The sequence below is a fragment of the Anser brachyrhynchus genome (assembly GCF_964034855.1).
Source record: "Anser brachyrhynchus genome assembly, chromosome: 1".
Taxonomy (NCBI): Eukaryota; Metazoa; Chordata; class Aves; order Anseriformes; family Anatidae; genus Anser; species Anser brachyrhynchus.
In genome coordinates this window covers 59,623,691-59,644,136 of record NC_137694.1, presented here as the reverse complement: position 1 = coordinate 59,644,136, position 20,446 = coordinate 59,623,691, and the positions used below count along the sequence as shown (strand labels likewise).

Sequence of the window (20,446 nt, the reverse complement as noted above, 5' to 3'; positions counted from 1 at the left end):
TACAGGTCAGAGAGTTCTGCCAACTTGCATCAAGTTTACATTAAAACAAGAAAGGAAAAATAAATTCTCAAACCTTTCAAATGGAGAAACATTTTTTTGAATTGAGATTTATTACATGGTTTCATAATCTATTGCTTGACAGCAGCTGGCTATACAAAGTGTGGAGTCTATTGGATTAGTTTATATAACAGATGGTTCTGTTTTCAAATTTACTCCAAATGTTCAGATGCTTTAGTAAATTAATATTTCCCATCTGAAAATATGCCATGGGCTCAGCTTTAATCTTTGGTCTTTCAACAAAAGAAGAGTTAATAAAGACTACTGGGAATCATTGACACTTGATTTGAAAATGACAGCCTGGGGAGTGATAGGATTAGGGTAAAACGTATAAGCAATGGCAGTAAGAGTATTGTACAGAGATTTTAGCTAAAATCACAGTATATTCAGTGCTGCAGTTTATTTCTCAAAACATTTTTTTGGGAAGATTTCAAAACCTGTTTCATGTGTTAGACAGGAGTGTATGTTCCTCACACCATACAAAAGTTTCGCTTGTTTAAAATACAGTCTTGAAAGTGCAGAAGGAAAGCAAGACCAGGCCAATAAATTCATTAGACCTCACAAGAGCTCTGTAAAATGTCTGAGATAATCAGTGTAACACAATACACTATGAGAAATATATGATTGCAATAAGTGGGTCATCTTTACATATTTTTGTATCATTGGAACAAAAAAAAAATTGAAAGGAAAGACAACTTCTAAAGACTTGCAGGCTGTAGACCGTGTTGTCTGTTTCTTAGTCAGTAGACATATAGAGTGGTTCTATAGCAGCATAGCCTTATATAAATTTTCAACAATTTACTTTCTTTACCTAAACTAACAATAAAAATGATTACAAAAGGATATTAAGAAAATAGGTAAAAAGTGGAGTTACTGTTTCAACATAAATTTGCTTACTGTACCTCCATGTGGTATGATACAAGTTTCAATTACATAGCACTTTTAATTACATAGCCAAATCCTACTTTTTCCTACAGAACTCCAGCTTCATTAACAGCTATGACACATGGTACTCTCTGAAAATTTGTCTTTGTTCAGTAGTTCTTCACAGTTTCATTTTTCAGTGTAGGATCCTATGCATTATTTATCATGTGCCATCCAAACCTCGTCCTGAATAGAAAACTTTCACTGTAGACAGAAATATTTCTACTGGGCTCTTGCATTAATACCAATGGATAAGGTCAAAATAAGTATCTGAACTTAGAGTGGATTCCAGATACCTGGAGTTATGTGATCAGACTCTGCATGTGATGTAAAGGGAGAGTAAAGATATTTGAGAAGGCAATGTAGATGAACTATCATATTCAGTAGGTTACTGTCCCAGGAGGACAGCCCATAGAGGATTATTGAAGACAAAATTCTTTCCATCTTGGAAACTCTAAGAATCTTATTGAAGGGTACATCTTTGCACTTGACACATAAGCCCTATCTGTCACCCTTGGTGAGGTATCCTAAGTTCTTACTTTCAGTAAAGAGCTGGAAACATTATTCTTTCCAACTTTGACTAGAGGAGGCAGCAACGGAGTTGAGGGTACTGTTTTGGTGGTGATAATGATTCAATAGTTTGCTACTTTAGCATTCATTTGACATGTCAGAAATCCAGGTTTAGTGAATTTCCAGCTCTGATGGAGGAATGAAATTTCTGCTCAACAGCCATTGCACTGTGCATTCAAGTTTCGCCTCATCAGGCAAGAAAGAGGACAAGGTGAAACAAAATTTCTTATGTGCAGTTAGGGAGCATGCAGCTGAGAATGAGGGAGGAAATGAGTGAGCAGCTGCTGCCTAAGATAGGCAATATCTATTTAGTTTTTTTCCCTAATAAGTAAGCCTTTAGAAATATGAAGAATCTACAGTGGCATTCAGGACTTTCTAACCCAGCCTGAAGCCTACTTGTTCAGAAAGGTTATACTCATCATCCTTCCATGTTGTGGTACGTTTTTAAAAGGAAACAGTGCTTCTACCCTCCCTTCCTAGCATGACCTGAAAACCTACGATGTGGAAGTGGGAAATTTTGTCTGTACCTCCTACATTTCCGAGAAGTGCTGCATGACTAGACTATTAGGTAACAGGAGGCACAACCTTCTTGACCAGTTATGTTTCAGCAGAAGTCAATGGGAGTCAGCCTTTTAATAGACATAGATGGGAGTTTCTACATTCAAAGAAGGCTTAGGAATGGGTGTATATTGAATTAAATCCTATTAACAGTGACATACCTCTCTGTGAAAATGCAGAAGCAGAATTATAGGTACTTGTTACACTTTGAGGTAATTGAGACTCTTGTGGAGACTAGATGTGGATTGGGTGGATATTGAAACAGGTGTTACAGAATCTCAGAATTAGAAGTAGGCTTTGGCTTATATCTGTGTGAAGAACTTCTGCAATTATTTTAGTCCTTTCAGCCTGTCCGTAGCACTTTAAATCTATTTATAATTTTATTTCAGCAATAATCTTGTTCAGTGGAGACTGTTATCGTCATATTTTATGCAATGAACTATGACACAGACTGTATCTGATATAGTCAAAGAACATACGTGGCCAGTCTGACATAGATTAGTTGGCATTGTAAGAACAACCTAAGTGAACTGTAGAGTTGATCTTAGTCCCAGTGACCTCAGTTAGAGCAGAGAGTCCTCAGTTAGGACACTTGCTGTGTGGTGTCACACTGGGCAACAAACAAAAAGCAACCATCTTGTCGACTTCAGAAAATTTCAGATTACATGACTTTCCCAGAAGTACCTAAGAGCTGAAGCAGCATCTGAGACAGAAAACAGTTAGAGAAGCTTTAACTGCTCTAGCCTTGAGGACATCCTTTTGTCTCCTACATGTCCCAGTCTCCATATTATACTTTATAACAAGACTCTGGTAGCTCTTCTCATTTACCAGAGAGCGTTGAGCAAGATGAACTAAAAAACGTCTGGCTTCACTTGGAAGAGCTGTGTCATTGCGGACATGGGTTGTATCCATATACATATGCCCAAGAAAGTCACATCATAACTGCATAAAGCAATTTGCATTTCAGTAAAAATACAGGAACAAAAATTAGACTGAAAAACCACTGAATTACCACTCCTGTGAAATTCTGTGGATCCTCACATGGGTCATCAGTGGGACTGATTTTTTTTTTTAATATGTAACATCTGTTTAGCACTTGAACTAACGAAGTAATTTGTAGTAGCAGAAGGCTTTTATCTTCCACTAGGGGGGAATGGATACACATAGTTTGCTGGTGAGTTTAACAAACCTTTGCTAACTTATGAAGAAATTATGAGGCTTGGGGGTAGTAGGTTAACTGCTGTCCTGAGACAAAAAGTGGGGAAGTCATATTCTTTAAAAAAAAAAAAAAAAAACACCCCAAGAAAGCCTAGTTTCTTTTTATCTGACTCTGGATTTCTGAGGACTTGGGATATGCTTGGGTAAAACTTTTTTTTTTTTTTTTTAATAAAGGAAAAGAAAAAGGAGGGCTTTAAGGAAAACACCAAGTATTACAAAATGCACAGTAAAAGTGTCTGAGTAGGTGAAATTTAGTAACATTTTTTGGTGACTGAAAGCAGGGTCATCAGTTCAGAACTCCTGAGCAGCCTCAACTGTAGATAGACATCAGTTCCAGCACTACAGGTAATGCCTCAAAGCCTCCTCGTGTTACTTCTCACTCCACTCACTACAGTCAATAGCAGCTTACCTGCCAAACTGTCCCAGTGGTTTCTGCATTGAATTATTGTGAAGCAAAGGTGACAGGACCTGACATTTACTTAATAATTCAATAATGATATGAAGATCCCAGTTCTGGGACACTGGGTTGCCAAAGTCGGGAGGATTTTTGTCAAAGTAAGAGCTCTAGAGTTTCGGTCTCAGCCAGGACCTCATTCCTGTGATGTGCTGAGGGCCATTGGCTCCCTAATGGTCTTGGCTATGCATGCCGTTCTGACTGTGTCACCTCAGGCCTCAATTACTGTTCTCAATTTTTATTTTCCCTACCCCTGTTCATTCTTCTATTAATTCCAGTTCTCCTCCCTCTCCCTCCCTCATGGTGATGAATTTTCATTCACTGTGGGCCTCTCCAATTCCCACTGAAGTCAATGAGAGTTTTGCCATTGACTTCCGTGGGAAAAAGATCAGGCCCTTCCTATTCTTTCTCTCTCTTCACCCACCCACAGCTGTCGTCTATCTATTCTTATGCTGCTGCTCTAGGTTTTTTTTAAATTCTCTGTCCAATATTGTAATCTTCATATTTTTTTAATATTTCTCTGGCCTCTTTATGCACTGTAATCTGAACCTTTTGCTATTTAAACTCCCTAACTTTTCACACACCCATTCCCCTGTCCCTCTTTCATTTTGTTTCTTTTCCAGATTTTGGCTTTCCTATTTTAACCTCTCTGACTGAAATAGGAAACAGAAAAATAAACGAAAATACTGAGAACTTCATACAGTAGCTGGGTGAGGCATTGGTTTGGATTCATCAAAGGGTATTCGTTTTTCAAATTTTAATAGCCTAGATAGGAATCTTGTTCATTATTCATCTCTGTTAGAACTATAATGAAAAGCTGCAGTGGGGGGAATTAAACTTCTAGACAGATGCTTCATAAATAAAGAAACATTTCATAAATATCAAATTATGCCACTGTCTTAGCATGTGCAGGTTCTCTGTCATTATAGAACTTTGATAATTACTCTGATTATTCATTATAATTTAAGAATGGATAATGAGTAGAAAATGAAGGAGATATATTCCTGTAGCATTGAAATTGTACCTTTTCTTAACCTGAGTTTTAGGGGCTTTTGAAGTATTAACTCAGCACTCATTTCAGCAGAGACAATTAGTATGTGGTGAAGTAACATCTCTCTTCAACAGTACATTTAACTGTATGTTTCACTAGCTGCTGAATAATACTTCTTCCTTGCAACAGGCTCTTTGTCTTTGAACATCACACTGTTCCCACTGGTGCTATGATAGGTATGGTCAATATTAAAACTTATTTTGCTGTTGTTTTGATGTTTGATAGACAGAATTAAATAATTAATTTTCACAGTTTTCTTTTGTATTCCAGACAGAAATAATCAATTCAATGCCTAAATAGGTTTCTGACAGGCAGCAGCAATACAAAATTCTCACACACTGTCATACCAAAGTGCCTCCTTTTTACCTGAGGGTCCGGTTGAAGAGCAAGAGCTGAGACAAATCTGCAGGATCCAGCCATTCAATGAAACTTCCACTGGAAAGGCTTCCATCATGTTTTTGTTTGTTTGTTTGTTTGTTTTTGGTTTGGTTTGGTTTTGTTTTCTTTGTGTAACAACAAGTATTTGACAGACATCATCTACTAACTTGTTTGATAAAGGGAATTGAACTGCTCTTGGAATGCTCTGTGGTGCATTCTCTCACCACCTGCCTAATCTGGATTAGAACCAGGGTCAACTTTAAAAGATATATGAGCAGGTAATGACACCAGTAGTAATGGAAGTTCATTTGAACAAAGGAGGAAGTTTCCAGAGTGGTGGATGCCATTTTTTAGGATTCCAGGAAGCATGATGTAAGGCCTAAAGGGAAAGTAAAGGAATAAGAGAAGAGCTTGGTGTAGGGAAAATGTCTCTTTGCATTCACAAAGAGGTAACACAATATGTTAATGTATCTGCACTAGCTCAGCTGAGTTAGCACAAGTAGCACAGGTGACAAAGTACAAAGGGTAATGCCAATGTGCAGAAATTTGTACGTCTTCTGTTTCCACAAGGCTAGAAGCTATCTTACTTGTTTTTCCACATAGCGTACCTGTCAACTCTTCCTTCCTCTTCTCTCACCTTCATACATACAGACTGTTAGCCTCTACTTAATATTTTCTCCAATCTAGAAAAATTATGTGTAACATCAGAAATAGTAGTTATAAAGAAACTTGCATTTTCCTGACAGGATGCTCCCCTAGCTTCGGGAACAACTAAGGAAAAGACGCTGAAAGCCAGCCTTTCTCCTCTTAGTGTGGAGATTGCAACAGACACTCAGAAGCTAGTCTGTTCATGAATCGCATCCCAGATATTAACCTTATAAAGGAGTTCTCAGATTGGAGAACATCTAACTTCTGTTGGGTGCATTCACACCCATATACTCAGCATCCACACACTACTCTCCACTGCCGTCTGTAAATCATGTGATCACATCAGCTGTCAGAAATATGCCCTGCATACCTTCCATTTGAAACAACCAGGCCTGAAATTGCTGTTAGTTACAGCTGTCATAAGTGATCAAATATAAAGAATCTGTTTAAAATCTGAAACTGAGGATTAGAGTAGTCTTCACCATATTAAATTGCCAGAACTTGCGAAAAGGAGGCTCATGATTCCTGGACATGGATGTTCTAGAAAATCAGGTTGGAAGAGACCTTGAGAGACCATGTAGTCATACTCTTTGCAACCAGGTGCTGTGAATGGCAGATGAAACATGAAACAGCCTCATGATTACTCATTTCAGAGGCAGGTTGTCACAAGGCACAGAAGAGTTTTTAATGGACATGATACATGAACTAAAAAGGTTGAGAAAAACTGCATTTTAGTTCAGTATTCTTTTCCTCAGCAAATTTCATTATCCTCAAACCACTCTTGGCGGAATTTTTTTAAGCGTTTTTCTCTTACACTTAATAGACTTTTATTTCATAGCAAAAATTCTTATTCCTTGTCTGTATGATATCTAAAACATAAATAGATCTTTTACAATTCAGTTAAGATTGTTATAGAATAACAGGGTGCAAATCTTACCATACACTGTAAGATACCATACAAAATCTATGCATACAACATTTCGATATCATGTGATCAGATAGGATAACATTATTCATCATGAAATTATTTGGGAAGTAAACAGAGATGAATATTTTTTTGTGTGTGTGCAAAGTGCTGTAACGGTTATCTGTTACCCAAGTATTACCTAAAGTTCTATTTTGTGAACTGAAGACAAGTTTCAATTATGCATCACCTGCATGTGATATTCCTTTATCATATTAGTGTATAACTATAGCATTAGACTCATCCTTGTGTTGTAATAATGTTAAGATTTGGTGTTTACAGAGGTGTTCTTAGCTATTGTGTAATTCTAAACTATGTGATAGGGTCTAGTCAACACTTTTGTGGATTTAAATGCAAATAGTCTGGCATTTAATTTTTATTAATCACATAGTACTTTGGACTTTCTCAGAGTTTGATCTTTTCATCCTGAGCTTATTTGATCTTCATCCAAGTAACCAGCATGATTCAGTATTCTCCCAGGATATAATATTATAGTTTGCAAAGTGATTGTTAAATGCATTAATAATTTCAATGGGATCATTAATAACATCTCTTGTCAGTGACCTAGCTTGGATAATAACTTTCTTGTGACTTGCATGAAGTAATTTTTTTTTTTTCTGGGGGGAGGGGTATCTTTTTCCAGACATTTCTAGATGCCTTTCAGTTGTTTTCCAGTGACTGAAATAGCTTTTAACTGTGGTATGTCTTGAGGTTTATGCATTCATTTCTAAGAAAATGTGATAATTGGTTAATCAACCATTCCCCTGTAGTTGGTCTGATTGCTTAACCTAACAACTCCACCAATGTTTGCTGTAAATAACAATAACTATATGTATTTTTCATGATAATGTCCTGTTGTTATAGACATTTAAGGCATCAAGTGTCTATTGCCATAAGTCATATAATAATATTAAAATAGTATGTCAAAGAAATCTTTTTGGGGCAGTGAAAATTAATTTGGCAGAATTTCAGTTTATAAGAGTAATGTGTCATCGTTAGTATTTTCACATTGGGATAGTCCCATGATTTCAAAGGGCAATTTTATGGCTGCTGGTGTAGTTAAGAACCTGAAAAAACACTGTAACTTGGAGAAAGCCATCTCCAGAAATCACATTTATCTCCCTGTTTTCCCTTGTTAGTTTGATAGACTGCTGTCTTACAGTATTTCATTTTGCAGATCACTGTATCTTCCTGCAATGACACCAAGCTGTGTAGTGGCTAATGAATGCCACATTCTCTGTATTACTCTCTTGTTTTCCTTGTGGGGAATACAGGAAGTCTACCTACTTGTCTGCCCTGCAAAGAGATCACCACTGTTAACAAATGATCACTCTTCTTTCCACTTTACATACCTTGGTATGATGTGTAGCAATGGAGCCATGGACCAGGGTGACATCCTTTATCAAAGAAAGCGGGTTAAGAAGATTAGTTGGGAGAACAGCAACATAAACTGGTAGAACAATGAGTAAGAAATCCCTGCCAAACATTGACATAACTAGTTAGCAACTCATTCCATAGTAGTTGCCTGTGTGCATGGCCTACTGTGAGAAAGATAGTTTTTACTCTGTCTGGAAAATGAGAAAATCCTTAGGCAGAGCTGCTTGTAATGATCCTTCACTGAAACATACTCAGGTTACTCTTCTCTGCTCTCTACCTTCACATGATACTTTGAGTGTTGTATAACTAGTAGGCAGGTTTTATTATGAATTATCTATAGCAGTCCCACCTCTGACTGTTTTTGTACAAACTGAAAGGGGAGAATGGGGTCCATAACAGTAGATTACAACATTTACTACTCTTGGGCAGCAAATGAAGCAGCTAAGCTAACACGAAGCTAATTATGTGTGCAGTACCACTTACTTTACCGTGTCTTCTGTCTTTCTAGACTCAGCAATGTTAATAAAAATTTTCAGATGCATATTGTTATTACTCTCATGCAAGCAGGGTAAAATCTGAAAGTACGCATGTTCCTTACCTAGAGATATCAAGAAAGGCCCAGAAAAGACAGGGCACTTAGATGTAGCAAGAGAATATGCTTAAAAATATTATTAGAGTAAGTTCTTTTCTTTGGTGAAAGAAAAGTGTTAGGAAAATGCTGAAGAGCAGAGTGTTACGAGCTGAAGAATGAAGCATCTCTGAATAAGAGAAGACATTATGAAAGGTGTGAGAGAGAGAAGACTGAGATGTCTAAGGGAGCATTGTTTCCAGAATGGAAAGAAACTGAGGATGTAATCACAGGTATTCTAAGAGATGTGCTTGTACAGAGATGCTCAAGGCATTTACAGTGAGGAAAATAAATTGGAAAGGAGTCAGAGAAGGGGTTGGAAGAGGGAAATGGTACAGCTATTTCCATAAGCTTTCAGAAAATTACTGTGGAACAAACAAGTAGTCTACAGTTAATCCTTAAAGAACATTTAAATGGAAAAGAGAAATTCCAGTTGGGTAGTTCCAGAAACAACAAATTACAAGAGAAGACAAAGCAAAGAAAAAATACTCAGCATTTGTGTGTAATCAACTCTTTAGAATTGATTCTCTGTCAAGTTGCAACCTTGAGAAGCCACTTAAATGTCAGCAAAAACAGCTTGATTCTCCATTCTAGCTAATGGCATGCGTATCTGGGAAAAAAAAAAAAAAAAGAAAGAGAGAGAGAGAGATCTCAGAGTGGCTTGGACAGATTTGGGGTTATCCTTAACTTGGAGCTACTATTCTTCAGTTCATTCCCTAGGTCAAGTTAGAGTCACCCATAAGAGTATATCTTCAGTCAGCAACCAGTGGGTGTAACTGAGCTGGTTATAACAGCTGGGGAATGCAGGCATTTGTACAATGACTGTGTCATTGTATGCATTGGCATAAGTATCACTCTAGGAACTTTGCCCTATTGCGCTTAACATCTTCCCTTACCTTTTCCAGAAGAAAAAATCCATCATTGGCTGGTTTGGAGGTCGCTTTACTCTTCTGAAACATTCTGGAGAAGCATGGCCTAAACATAACAGAAGGGTTCCCAAATCACTGAAGGAAGATTTTCCAACAAACTCAAGCTAGGATAATGATCAGAAGAGGGGAAAGGAGGCTATGAAATCTGTCCTTGTGTTATGCAGCCCCTATAAGGTGTTGATTATGCATTATAATTACGCATTATAGCTTCACTCCTGTGAAGTTGTGTGTCCTATAACTTAAGAATTTCTTAGCATGCCAGCAAACTGGGTAAGTACTTATCTCCCCTCTTCAGATGAGAGGCTGAAACTTAGGTTGTTAGTATTACAGAATCATAGAAATTAAAGATGGAAAAATTTTATTAGATCATCTACAGTAGTTCATCATCTTGCCAATACAAGCATTTTACTATAGAACAATGATTCCTTGCCCAAAGCCACAGAGAGAATCAGTGTCAGAGCCAGGATTAAAACTCAAGGAGTTTCTGGCTTGCTGTTCTCTACTCAGACTGCTTGAGCATACTGCAGAAAAGCTAGATTGTCCAAACATTAACAGAAAACAGCAGGGATGATTTGATTAATTCAGTTTAGTAGCTAAAAGGCCTGTAGTGGTTTTGATTAGCCCTAGGGTCCTCACAAGGCTTTGGGGGGTATGTGTGTTAAATTTCCTTTTACCAGTATATTATCTAGAAGATCTTGAAGTGATATGTGTTCTTGAGAAATGTGCAATCAAAACACTACTTCAAGCTAAACCCCATGAATATCTGGATCTCTATCTTTATGATAAATAGGCCAGACTTAATCCTGTTAGCTCTTGAAGGCAGGGTCTGTGGTTTTTGATAATATCCATACAGTTCCTTACTGAACTCTTTAAACAGTACTGTCACATAAATTATTAATAATTAATACTTATCTATTGGACATGAGAGTTAAAGTTTGAAATTATTCAAACTATTCAAAGTTCAAAGTTTGAACTGCTTCACTTGTTCATAAGCAGTTGCACTGATGGTTTCTATATGCTTAGAGCACAGAGCTATTTGTGAGTATCAGTTGTTCTATACTCCATTTATTTTTTGCAAGGATGTGTATTATACAGGACGTGTTTATTATAACTGCTGTTATTACTATTATCAGCATTATTATTATTGCATAGTACTCAGTGTTAATATATGCTCATGTAGCATCTATAGAAAGAACACTTAAAACATCAGCATACCTGGACAATAATGTTTTCACTTCAACACCAGAATTTCTCATATACAGGTTTCTACAACACAAGTATTATTAGTGGGACTGGAAACACTGCCTAATATTGAAGTTTTTGGATGGGTCTCATTATAAAATCTTGTTTTAATTAGCTAAGCTTTAACTATTTAAGTGAACTTTTCAGTGGTATGTATCTATCTTAGACAGGATTTCTTGGAGCAAATTTTTTTACAAATAGTCCTCAAGTTTCTAAGAAACCAAGGGGAAAAAAAAAAAAACACAACTATTTTACTGAGAAGATTTGAACCACTATGTTTTGCTGCAGGGATAGAGAATTTTTCAAAAGGTGATCTTTATATTGGGTGTCTGTTTTCTTCCTGTTTTGTACAAAAATTTCAGAATGTTATGAGTTGTTCTGGCTGACACTTTTCTTCACTTAACTTCTTCCCATTTAAAATGAATCTTTCCACTGATCTGATTCTGTTTACTCTTGAACATGAATGTTTTTACCACTTTAGTGCTCATTGGGTACTTCCCATTTGTCAGGTGGCCTCTCAGTAACTAATAAATGAGTTTCACATTGCATTTTAGCAGAGATCTGAGAATGAGTGGTTACATGCTGTGGCAATGCAAAAGATAATGAGAAGTATCTCTCTGCATGTAGCTAAGGTTGTGCTTTCACAATCACTTGAAGATGATCTAAGTACATGCTTCTGCCAAAAGTGGTGACCTCACCTATCCTCAGACAATGGTGGGTGTAGTTGTGCTCTTTGACTTTTAGAGAACTAACCCAGAAGACTGCTAACTTTTTGTCTGAATTAGTTTGCTGACCATGTGTCCATGTGAATGCTAGCACAGGAGTGGGAGGAAGAATGCTTGCCTACAGCAGGGACAGAGAAGGTAGCTCATACAGCCAGAAGCTGACGTTATCTTAAACGAATAATAACCTAATAGCCATGTTCTTCTCACCTATCCTTCAACAATATATAATCTTTAAATTCAGTCAACAGTTCATTAATACAGAGATTAGTTGATAAGACTTGACTGGTGAACACCAAATACTTTCAAATTTACCACTGGTTGTTTTTATCTGGTGTTATTGGTAAAAATTATTAGAAATCATCATAAGTGTTTTGTTGTATGCCTGTACTTCCTTTGTCTAATTACAGGCCACCTGAATTACAAATATTTCACATTGAAAGATGGGATTCATCTTACTTTAGATGTCTGTAATGTAAACATCAACAACATGGAGGCTGATCATGGTGGCTCCCTTTAATAATCCAAGTAATGTTACAGGGACATTTAGACTGAGTCCTGTTTTCAGGAATCTGTATTTGGAAGGATTAATCATGCTCTAGAAATTCTTATCTCACTCTGTTGAACAACAACAGAAAATAATCTGCAGATGAGTAGTCACATGACAACATATACATTACATGAGATGAAGCCAACAAAAAGCATGACATCTAACCTGGTGAACTCAGGGACTGGCTAGGAAGGAGATTTGGTCACAGAAAGACTGGGACTGGCTGGGAAATGGATGATGCAGCTGGGAATAAATGGGAGTGAAGGCAAGAATAACCAGTAAGAACAACCAAATACCAGCTTCCTTAGTCTCCTACATGTTAGTGATCTGTGCCATACAGAAAGATGTTTCAGCCTTACTTGTAATTCATGTGGGTATCAAAATAGTGTCAGGTGATGTATATTGCCAATTTTGTACTTTGCTGTGTGTTTTTTTTTTAATTTTATTATTTTTTTAAATAGGCATTTATTCAAAGTCAAACACTCAAAAGTAAGAATTGTCATTAAGTTTGCCCCTAGGTGATCATCATCCGTGCTACACGTTCCATAAGATGCAAATCTTAGATGTGAGTTAAGATTATTCCTTTTCAGGAGCAGCACATTTCCCTGAATTTAAAGGTTGGAAAGCACACTGTTGTAATGTAATAGTAAAAAGTGTTATAAGTGACTTGAAAGGATTTACAAGTAGAAAATACTTTGTAGAAAAAAAAAAAAAACTTCTGAAAAAATAATCCTTTGGAAATGTACATAACTGTTTCTAAGAGCTTTATAAGGTAGTTGGTGTTTTGTTGTTTGTTTTTCCAAACTAGATCTAACATCTAAATATCTACAGTAATATATTCATGCTTTGTTTGGTGTCATATATCATGGACCAACTGTATCAGAAGTCTATTTAATTAGTCCAAATTAGGCGAACTTTAAGAATCCATTGAACAGAGGCCAAAGCAGCAATTTTAATATACAGTTCAATTAAATGATATTTTAAACATAAAATGTAGAAATATATTTATTGAAAGTTAGTAATATTTAAGAAATAAACATCTGACTTCTTGGCTGGGCATTTCCAAACTTTGGCATGTAACTAACAGTAACTTTAGTGAGATTTAAGTATGCTAGGTTAAAAGTATTATGCATAGGAACATGAGGCATAAGAAAAACTTCAGCATATGAGAATGGGACATGGTCCCAATGAAAAGCACATCTGTAAGTATCATATACTGTGAATTCCCTGGCTGCAGTTGAAGATCATGCCATTGTTTCTAAATAGCTTTGAGAGTCCTCCCTGTGTCAGTTCAAAACATTGTTAAATTTTAATATTACTTCTGTGGTGCTCAGTTTTTGAGTTTTCTTGGCACACTTCACTGAGGCAGAGGAATGCTTAAGGCTAAAAATGAATAACTTAATTAGAATAGGGCCTTCTATTACTGGGCCAAATTCTGAGGCCCTCAACTGAGCAGAACTCCCAGTAATTTGAGTGGAACTTTTGTTCAATTGACTGCATAACTTGGATTTTTGTCCCATATTAACCTCTGCTAGCTCAGTCCCATTGCAAGATAAACAGGGAAAGACATCTTAATCATGAGGAGCTGAGTCTTAAAATGAGTCACCAACAGCCCTCCTCTAAAAGAGATTTTATGTTCTAGCTTTAGCTTAATTGAGTATTCTCACATTCTGGTGATGCAGGGTACCTCTTTTATAATAGCTGAGGATCCCTTTCTGAGTTACTACTGCTCTGTTCTGGGATAGAAAGAGTAAAATTCTTGAGTGTTTCTCAGTAAAAGAAAATTCCAGTTGGAAATGACTTGCATATTCTTGTAAGATTATTGGTTTTGTTAATCCAGCTAACTACCTCAAATTCTCTGTAATTTCATAAGAGCAAGATACTGGGAAATTTTGTTGAGCTGCACTCGAGGATGGTTGTATTTCTCTGATGGATAAAGCAGGGTTTTCTCCCTCCACTTTTGTTCATGACAGTTAGTAAACAATACAATCTTGAATGCTTCTGGAAGAAAGGAATAGTGCTGCAAGATATATTGTTTTAAAGATTCTAAGGCTTCTAATGTGGCTGCATACATTGTTACTTTGTTCTCAAAGCAGAAATACCTTATGTGAGAACTATTATTAGCTTTTTTTTTCCTTTTTTTTTTTTTTTCTTGCTTAAGGAATTTGTTATTAAAGAATGTAAAGGAGAAAAACAGCCAGTTCTTTGTCAAATGTCAGCTTTTGTGAAAGTAAGGGTAAGATTTTCAGAAGTCCTCAAACTTACTTCACATTCCATTTTCTCTAGTCAGCATGAAAAATTGTATTAACTTTGATGGAATTTAGACCACAATGAAAACAATAATTAGAAGTTTTATAAAATTAGAAAATTTCAACTTTCATTGTCATCTATGTGTCTCCTAAACTGACATTTGTGGGAATTTTTCCATTCTGTTTTTCACTGCATTATGACTGAAGTTATCAGAATCTCAATCTAAATCTTATCTTTATAACCTTAGCATTAAACCCCTTTTGATGGATTTAGGAAAAATGTTTTAAGACATTTTTTTATGCAATGACTTAAAGAGGTGAAAAATTTGACTATAAGACTTGTATGAAGACTTGTATGTGATTTGTTATTATCTTGATAATCCAACATGTGCACCTTAATTTATTCTTAATTTTTAAGCTTCAATTTCTAGCTATTAGTCCTTCCTTATTTATTTATTTATTTATTTTTAATTGAAAAAAAAAATCCACTGTTGAAAGTATTCAAATTTAATCACTAATAAACTATTATCAGGTCACTTAGTTAACTTCTCTTAGAGACATTAACTAACTAGACTGAACTTTTCTCTTCTGTCATTCTAACTTTCCAAATCATTATTAATTCTTATTTTTTTTCCTGAGTCCTATATGATTTTTTAGTATTTTTATTTTTTTTTTAAGAGTGGGCATCAGAATTGCACACACTATTCCAGTAATGGCCTCACTGTTGAGAATCACATGTGAAAATTGCTACAGAATGCATTATTCAAATGTTATTGTGATAAAGGCCAGATAGCACCTAGCTACCCTGATAGATATAAAAGCTGCAATAACATTCCATTCCAAGCTTTCATTGGTTTTGGTTCCTGTGGTTCTATGCACTCACCATGTTCATTTTGCTCTGAGTTTTGGTTACTCCAAAACTGAAAAGTGAAACTCATCCCAGCCCACAGTTCTCCCCCTTTCTGTACCCTTAATTTTGCATTGAAGCTATGCAAAAATATGCATTTTTGTTATATTTATTTAAACACAAAAATAGCGTGGCACAACTGTGCTGAAAACTGGGTCATGACTTGTTCAGAATATTTACAGCCCTTTCAAGGAACATAGGTTGTATTTAGGGCTTGTAATGAACTCAGAATTTAACAGAGTTTCAGGTCACAGTTGTAAATATTGTCCTGAGCTAAATAACTGTACTTTTTAATGTTTCAAAATATGTTAACATAAGTTAATTTATTTTTAATTTTATTTTATTGTTTTCTTGGTGAGTTATTGATTGAGGATAAAATGTTTTTATATTAATATTTTGGCATTTGAAAGGGAAGCGAAAGATTGAATGCAGTTCATTTAAATTAATTTTATTTATTTTTTAACTCTTTTAAAAACTTTTTTATTTTAACTTTGTTTTAAACTTTATTGCAAAAATGACTCCATAGAGAATTAAACTGAGGTCTGTTTTTCAATACCATTTGTGACAGTGATTGCCCCAAAACATTGCCTTATACAAATTGAGTTCACCATGTTCATGCTGAGGACTCTCAGCAAAGTCACATTAGCTTAACAAGTGACCATGCATCAGCAGAGCAACAGTTAGAGCATGGAAGAATGTTTTCTGCTCAAAGCAAATAGATGTAATTCAACATGAATATCTAGGCACAGAGTGAAATTACAGAGGCTTTGTTCAGTCTTGGTAGCTGATCTTGTGCATCCTCTTATCCTGTGTCAATCACATGCTAACACAACCTATCTTAAGCCTCAAGGAAAAAGATTAAATAGACATAGACATATACAAGCAGTTCCAGCAAAGGACATGAATTAGGGATTGGAGCATCTGACATATGAGGAGAAACTGAGAGGGCTGAGATTATTTAGTCCTAAGAAGGCTCGGGTGGATCTTATCAAAGTGTATAAATACCTATATGGAGTGAGTAAAAAAGGATGAAGCTAGAACCTTCTTAGTCATATCCTGTGACAGGATAGGAGGCAATGGACATGAAATGAAGCATAGGAAATTCTGATTAAATATACGAATGGTTATTATTTATTTATTGTTTTGAATATGAAGCATAGGAATTCTGGTTAAACATAAGCACAGGAAATTCTGATTAAACATAAGAAATATATATATATTAGAGAGAGTGGTCAAACACTGGAACAGGTTGCCCAGAGAAGCTGTGGATTCTTCGTCCCTGGAGTTACTCAAAACCTGACTGGACATGGGCTTAAGCAATCTGCTCTAACCCCACTCTGCTCTGATGAGAGGTATTAGACTAGGCAGTCACCAGAGGTGCCTTCTGACCCCAGTAGTTCTGTCAATCTATGAAGTTATACAGGTGAGATATCCCTTCTGGTGTTTTTTCCAGAGCTCTATTCATATTTTTCCCAAATGAACCCACACCAAACTTCTGTGTTATGGTTCCACAGTAATATATGTATATGCTTTAAATTTCCCTTTATCTCAGTAGTCCTTAGCAGCTGTTTCTAGCTCAACCATTTCTAGCACACTTCCCCACTGCACACACATTTTCCATTCACTACCTGTTTAGGGTATTTGGACTCCACTGTCAAACTTTCATAGTCTGTATTAGATATTTGATATTGTATATTGAAGTATTAACGTTGTAGGCATCTCAGCTTCATTTCCTCAGAGATACACATTACTTCTTGCATGACGAGTCATAAAAATCATGAGCTACCTCTTCAATTTTATCTGTAGAAGATGGTAAATGACAGTTTTTCCTTCATGGCAGACTGAAATTTGCTGGGGTGGTGGAACTACTCATAAATATTTGCTAAAATGATTCAGAGGTCGATCAAATCTAAAAGGAAATGCTGAATATTTACAGCTCAAGATAGCAAAAGTAATAAAGCATGGAGTGTTGCAAAAAGCAATCACTCTTCCCTTTCACAAGTGTAAGACACAGGTAGGGCTAAATAAAACATGTACATGTGTTTCTCTTCTTCTCTCTCCTCACAGCTTCAAGTAAGACATACTGTTCTTCAGCAAGTCATACTGTTCTTCGGTATCAGAAAAAATATCTTCAACTCCTATAGTTAGTCAGCAATTTTTAGTTATTTCTTCTTCTCATCTCTTAACCTGATATTACTTTTTTAATTCAACATTTTTGTTGAATCTTATCATTTTGATCAAATGATCACATACTTTCCATTAGAGAGTCATTACTGTTTATCAACCCAATTTGCTGCATTTGTGTTTTGGCAGCTATCTTTAGCATATTCAGATATCAAGCCACTATATTCACCTGCTTACTCAGTACCGACCTGAATACATTCGCAGGTTACCACAGTATTCTTACAGTTCCCAGCAAATATTTGTAGCAGTTAACTATTTGAAGTCCAGGAATACGATTCATGAAGTTAATCAGGTGAAGAGACGCATACACTCTATTATTAACATTTGATGTAAGGATCTGGCTTGTTGCTCATATAATCATCCTCTCCATGAGAAGGCTTCATCAGCTCTTGCTAAATTGGCAAACCCTACCTTGCACAGACAAATGCCAAATTTTGTGCTAATCCTTGTAAACCAAAACCATCATGTTTCATGGAGCTCTCTTCATATCTGTTATAATACCTAAACAAAATGGGGTGAGTTGAGGACAGAGTTGCAGCCCTAACTCTGAATTTCCTAGCTTTTGTGGGCTTAAGTCATACCCTTAATGTTATTTGAAAGTATTTTTTTGTGGTTTAATATATACTATAACTTGTTCTTTTGTGACAACTAGATTTATACTGGCTTCATCCCTAATACCACTGGAAACTGGAAGCAGGTCATAGTGTGAGCCTGCCTTCCAAATATTTTAAAAAGAAAGTCACCATTCTGTACTCATTGCTCTTGTTCTCCAATAAAAGTCCTGTTTTCCATATTAATTAGAATGATACCTCTTATGTCAATACCACATCCAACGTGTAGACTATTTATCAGCCTGAATTTTAAAGGTGAACAAATGAACAAAAATCTCTTTGTGTTTTTTTCTCCTTTCTTTGTTATTCATATGAAAAGGTTTGGTTTTAATAGAAAAAAAGTTTTGTTTTGTTTTGTTTCTTACATTAGTAATTATTTTCTTGTCTAACTTGATTTTCCTTGGCTGATTTCTTAGTTGCTCTGTGCTGTGTTCGAACATTTTAATGCTACATGCTGTGTTCATGCTGACAAAAGTTTGATTGTGTCTACCTATAAACAGCTTTCAATATGTCTTCATATTAAAACTATAGGCCTCAGGTGCCTGAGTAACATTACGTCACAGAGCAAAATAAGTTCCTGGTTACGTATGAATGTTGACATACTTTCTGTGTGGAAGTCCTGCCTCCTAATGATTTATTCAGGTCACAGGCCTGAACTTTTCTATTGGAAGTTGAATTGAGTAGCAGAATGTTCTTCTATATATGTACAAACATTTGTGTTTGTTTTGGAGATAAATACTTTTCTTGTCAGTCCACCTGGGTAGGACTGACTGACTGCAGAGCAAAATAAATTCCAAACCCATATGCTTCTCCATAGAGGAGGAAGGTGCTGGTTCTCCTCCTGATTGGAGGGAACCCTGTTTCACATGAACCAAAGGAATGGAGTCATCTGTGGGAGAAAATAAGTGAGGGGAACAGGACAGGAGAACTGGAGAAGCAGGAGATCTTGAAGAGGCCCTTGGTATTACTTGTCTCCTTATACAGCAAGGAAGTGATAGTTCCAAATGCAAGGTTCACTCCACCACTATGCCATAGGTTCTTTCCTTCCCAGGGAGTGATTTTATGGTCACTATAATCAAACATAAGTGAGTGCTGTCACTGAAATGGGCAGTCCCTCCCTTCCTAGCCTTCTGACTGTGTATTCCTGACTTGCCATCTCCCCTATTCAAGCATTAGGAAGAGACAATTGATTCAGTAAGTCACCTCAGGGAACTGAGCTGGCTGTAGATGGACCCTTTTTTTGCTACCTTTTTCACCATCCAACTTGCATATGAAATAGAATAAAAAAGTATGAAACTTCATCCTCATTTGCACTGATATAACTATATGGGTGGTTTTTTTTGGTTCATTTCCATGATCTGTTTACAGTACAGAGCCAAAAACACCTGAGATAAGAATAACGGGAAACTGAACAGGAACATAATATTTTTTCTTTACCACTGAATAAGCTATAACATTCACATAACATTTTTACAGCCACAGAGAGAAGCTGGATAAGAGGAAGGATTCTAGAGACAGAGAGAGCAGAAAGGATCTTGGATAGCTTATCTGCTCTCTGTCTGACCAAAAACTTTGCTGAAGTGACTTTTCTAACACAAAAGCTTTGGTCATATATACAGAAAGTCAATAAACACTGGCTTATTTTTGGAAAGGCAACTGATGTTGGTAAAACTACTTGATTCCTTATCTTTTCATACAGGTGTATGTCACCATTTCCAAGCAGACTGAGGTAAGATTTTAGGAGCTGTGATTATCAGGCCTGTTCTCAAAAGATGCAGAAGACCTTACCACTGTGCCAAACACTGGCTAAAAGGGATTACTCGGAACACTGTGTTAGGGCTATAGTAACAAGAGAAATGCCTTTTACACAGATTTGGCTATCAGCTCAGTAATGTCTTAATTAAGGAATGCTTAAGAAAGGTTCATTTTTGCATGTCTTATTTTTTTCCCATTAAAATTAACCAGTATAAAAACAGTCCTTCTTTGTTGTTTGATGTAGTTTTCACTTTGCAGAACATTTGTAATAGGAGGGATAAACAATGTTTTTGTTTGTTTGTTTGTTTGTTTTTCTCTTGAAATTTAGAGTTGTGAAATGTGATAGTAGGCGTTTGAGAAATTGTGTTAATCTTTTGTTGCCTTTTTGGAACGCATTTCTTCTCATGTAATCTCAGGTCCACATACTTACCCCTTATATCTCTACCTTATGCAAAGAAGTCACACTGTTT

At 36.2% G+C, this 20,446-nt stretch overlaps 2 protein-coding genes across 9 annotated transcripts in view; one reads left to right on the top strand and one right to left on the bottom strand.

Moving 5' to 3' along the window:
• The window catches only part of LOC308179238 (uncharacterized protein), a 213,420-nt gene that overhangs the window by 65,825 nt on the left and 127,149 nt on the right, over positions 1-20,446 (top strand). The gene's annotated exons all lie outside the window — the stretch shown is intronic.
• Positions 1-20,446, bottom strand: part of LOC308179268 (uncharacterized protein) — a 47,690-nt gene that overhangs the window by 16,172 nt on the left and 11,072 nt on the right. For 3 of the 4 annotated variants that reach the window (XR_013940305.1, XM_080559183.1, XM_080559184.1), the window contains exons 2-3: positions 9,724-9,802; positions 8,175-8,219 (exon numbers count right to left, since the gene is read on the bottom strand). Coding sequence is in view for 3 of the 4 variants with exons in the window: in XM_080559183.1 (XP_080415309.1) it covers positions 8,175-8,219; positions 9,724-9,802 (124 nt within the window). In the remaining variant the exon portion in view is untranslated. Of the gene's footprint in view, positions 1-5,198; positions 5,590-8,174; positions 8,220-9,723; positions 9,803-20,446 lie in introns of all 4 variants that reach the window. The other variant, XM_080559185.1, reaches the window with a different exon arrangement.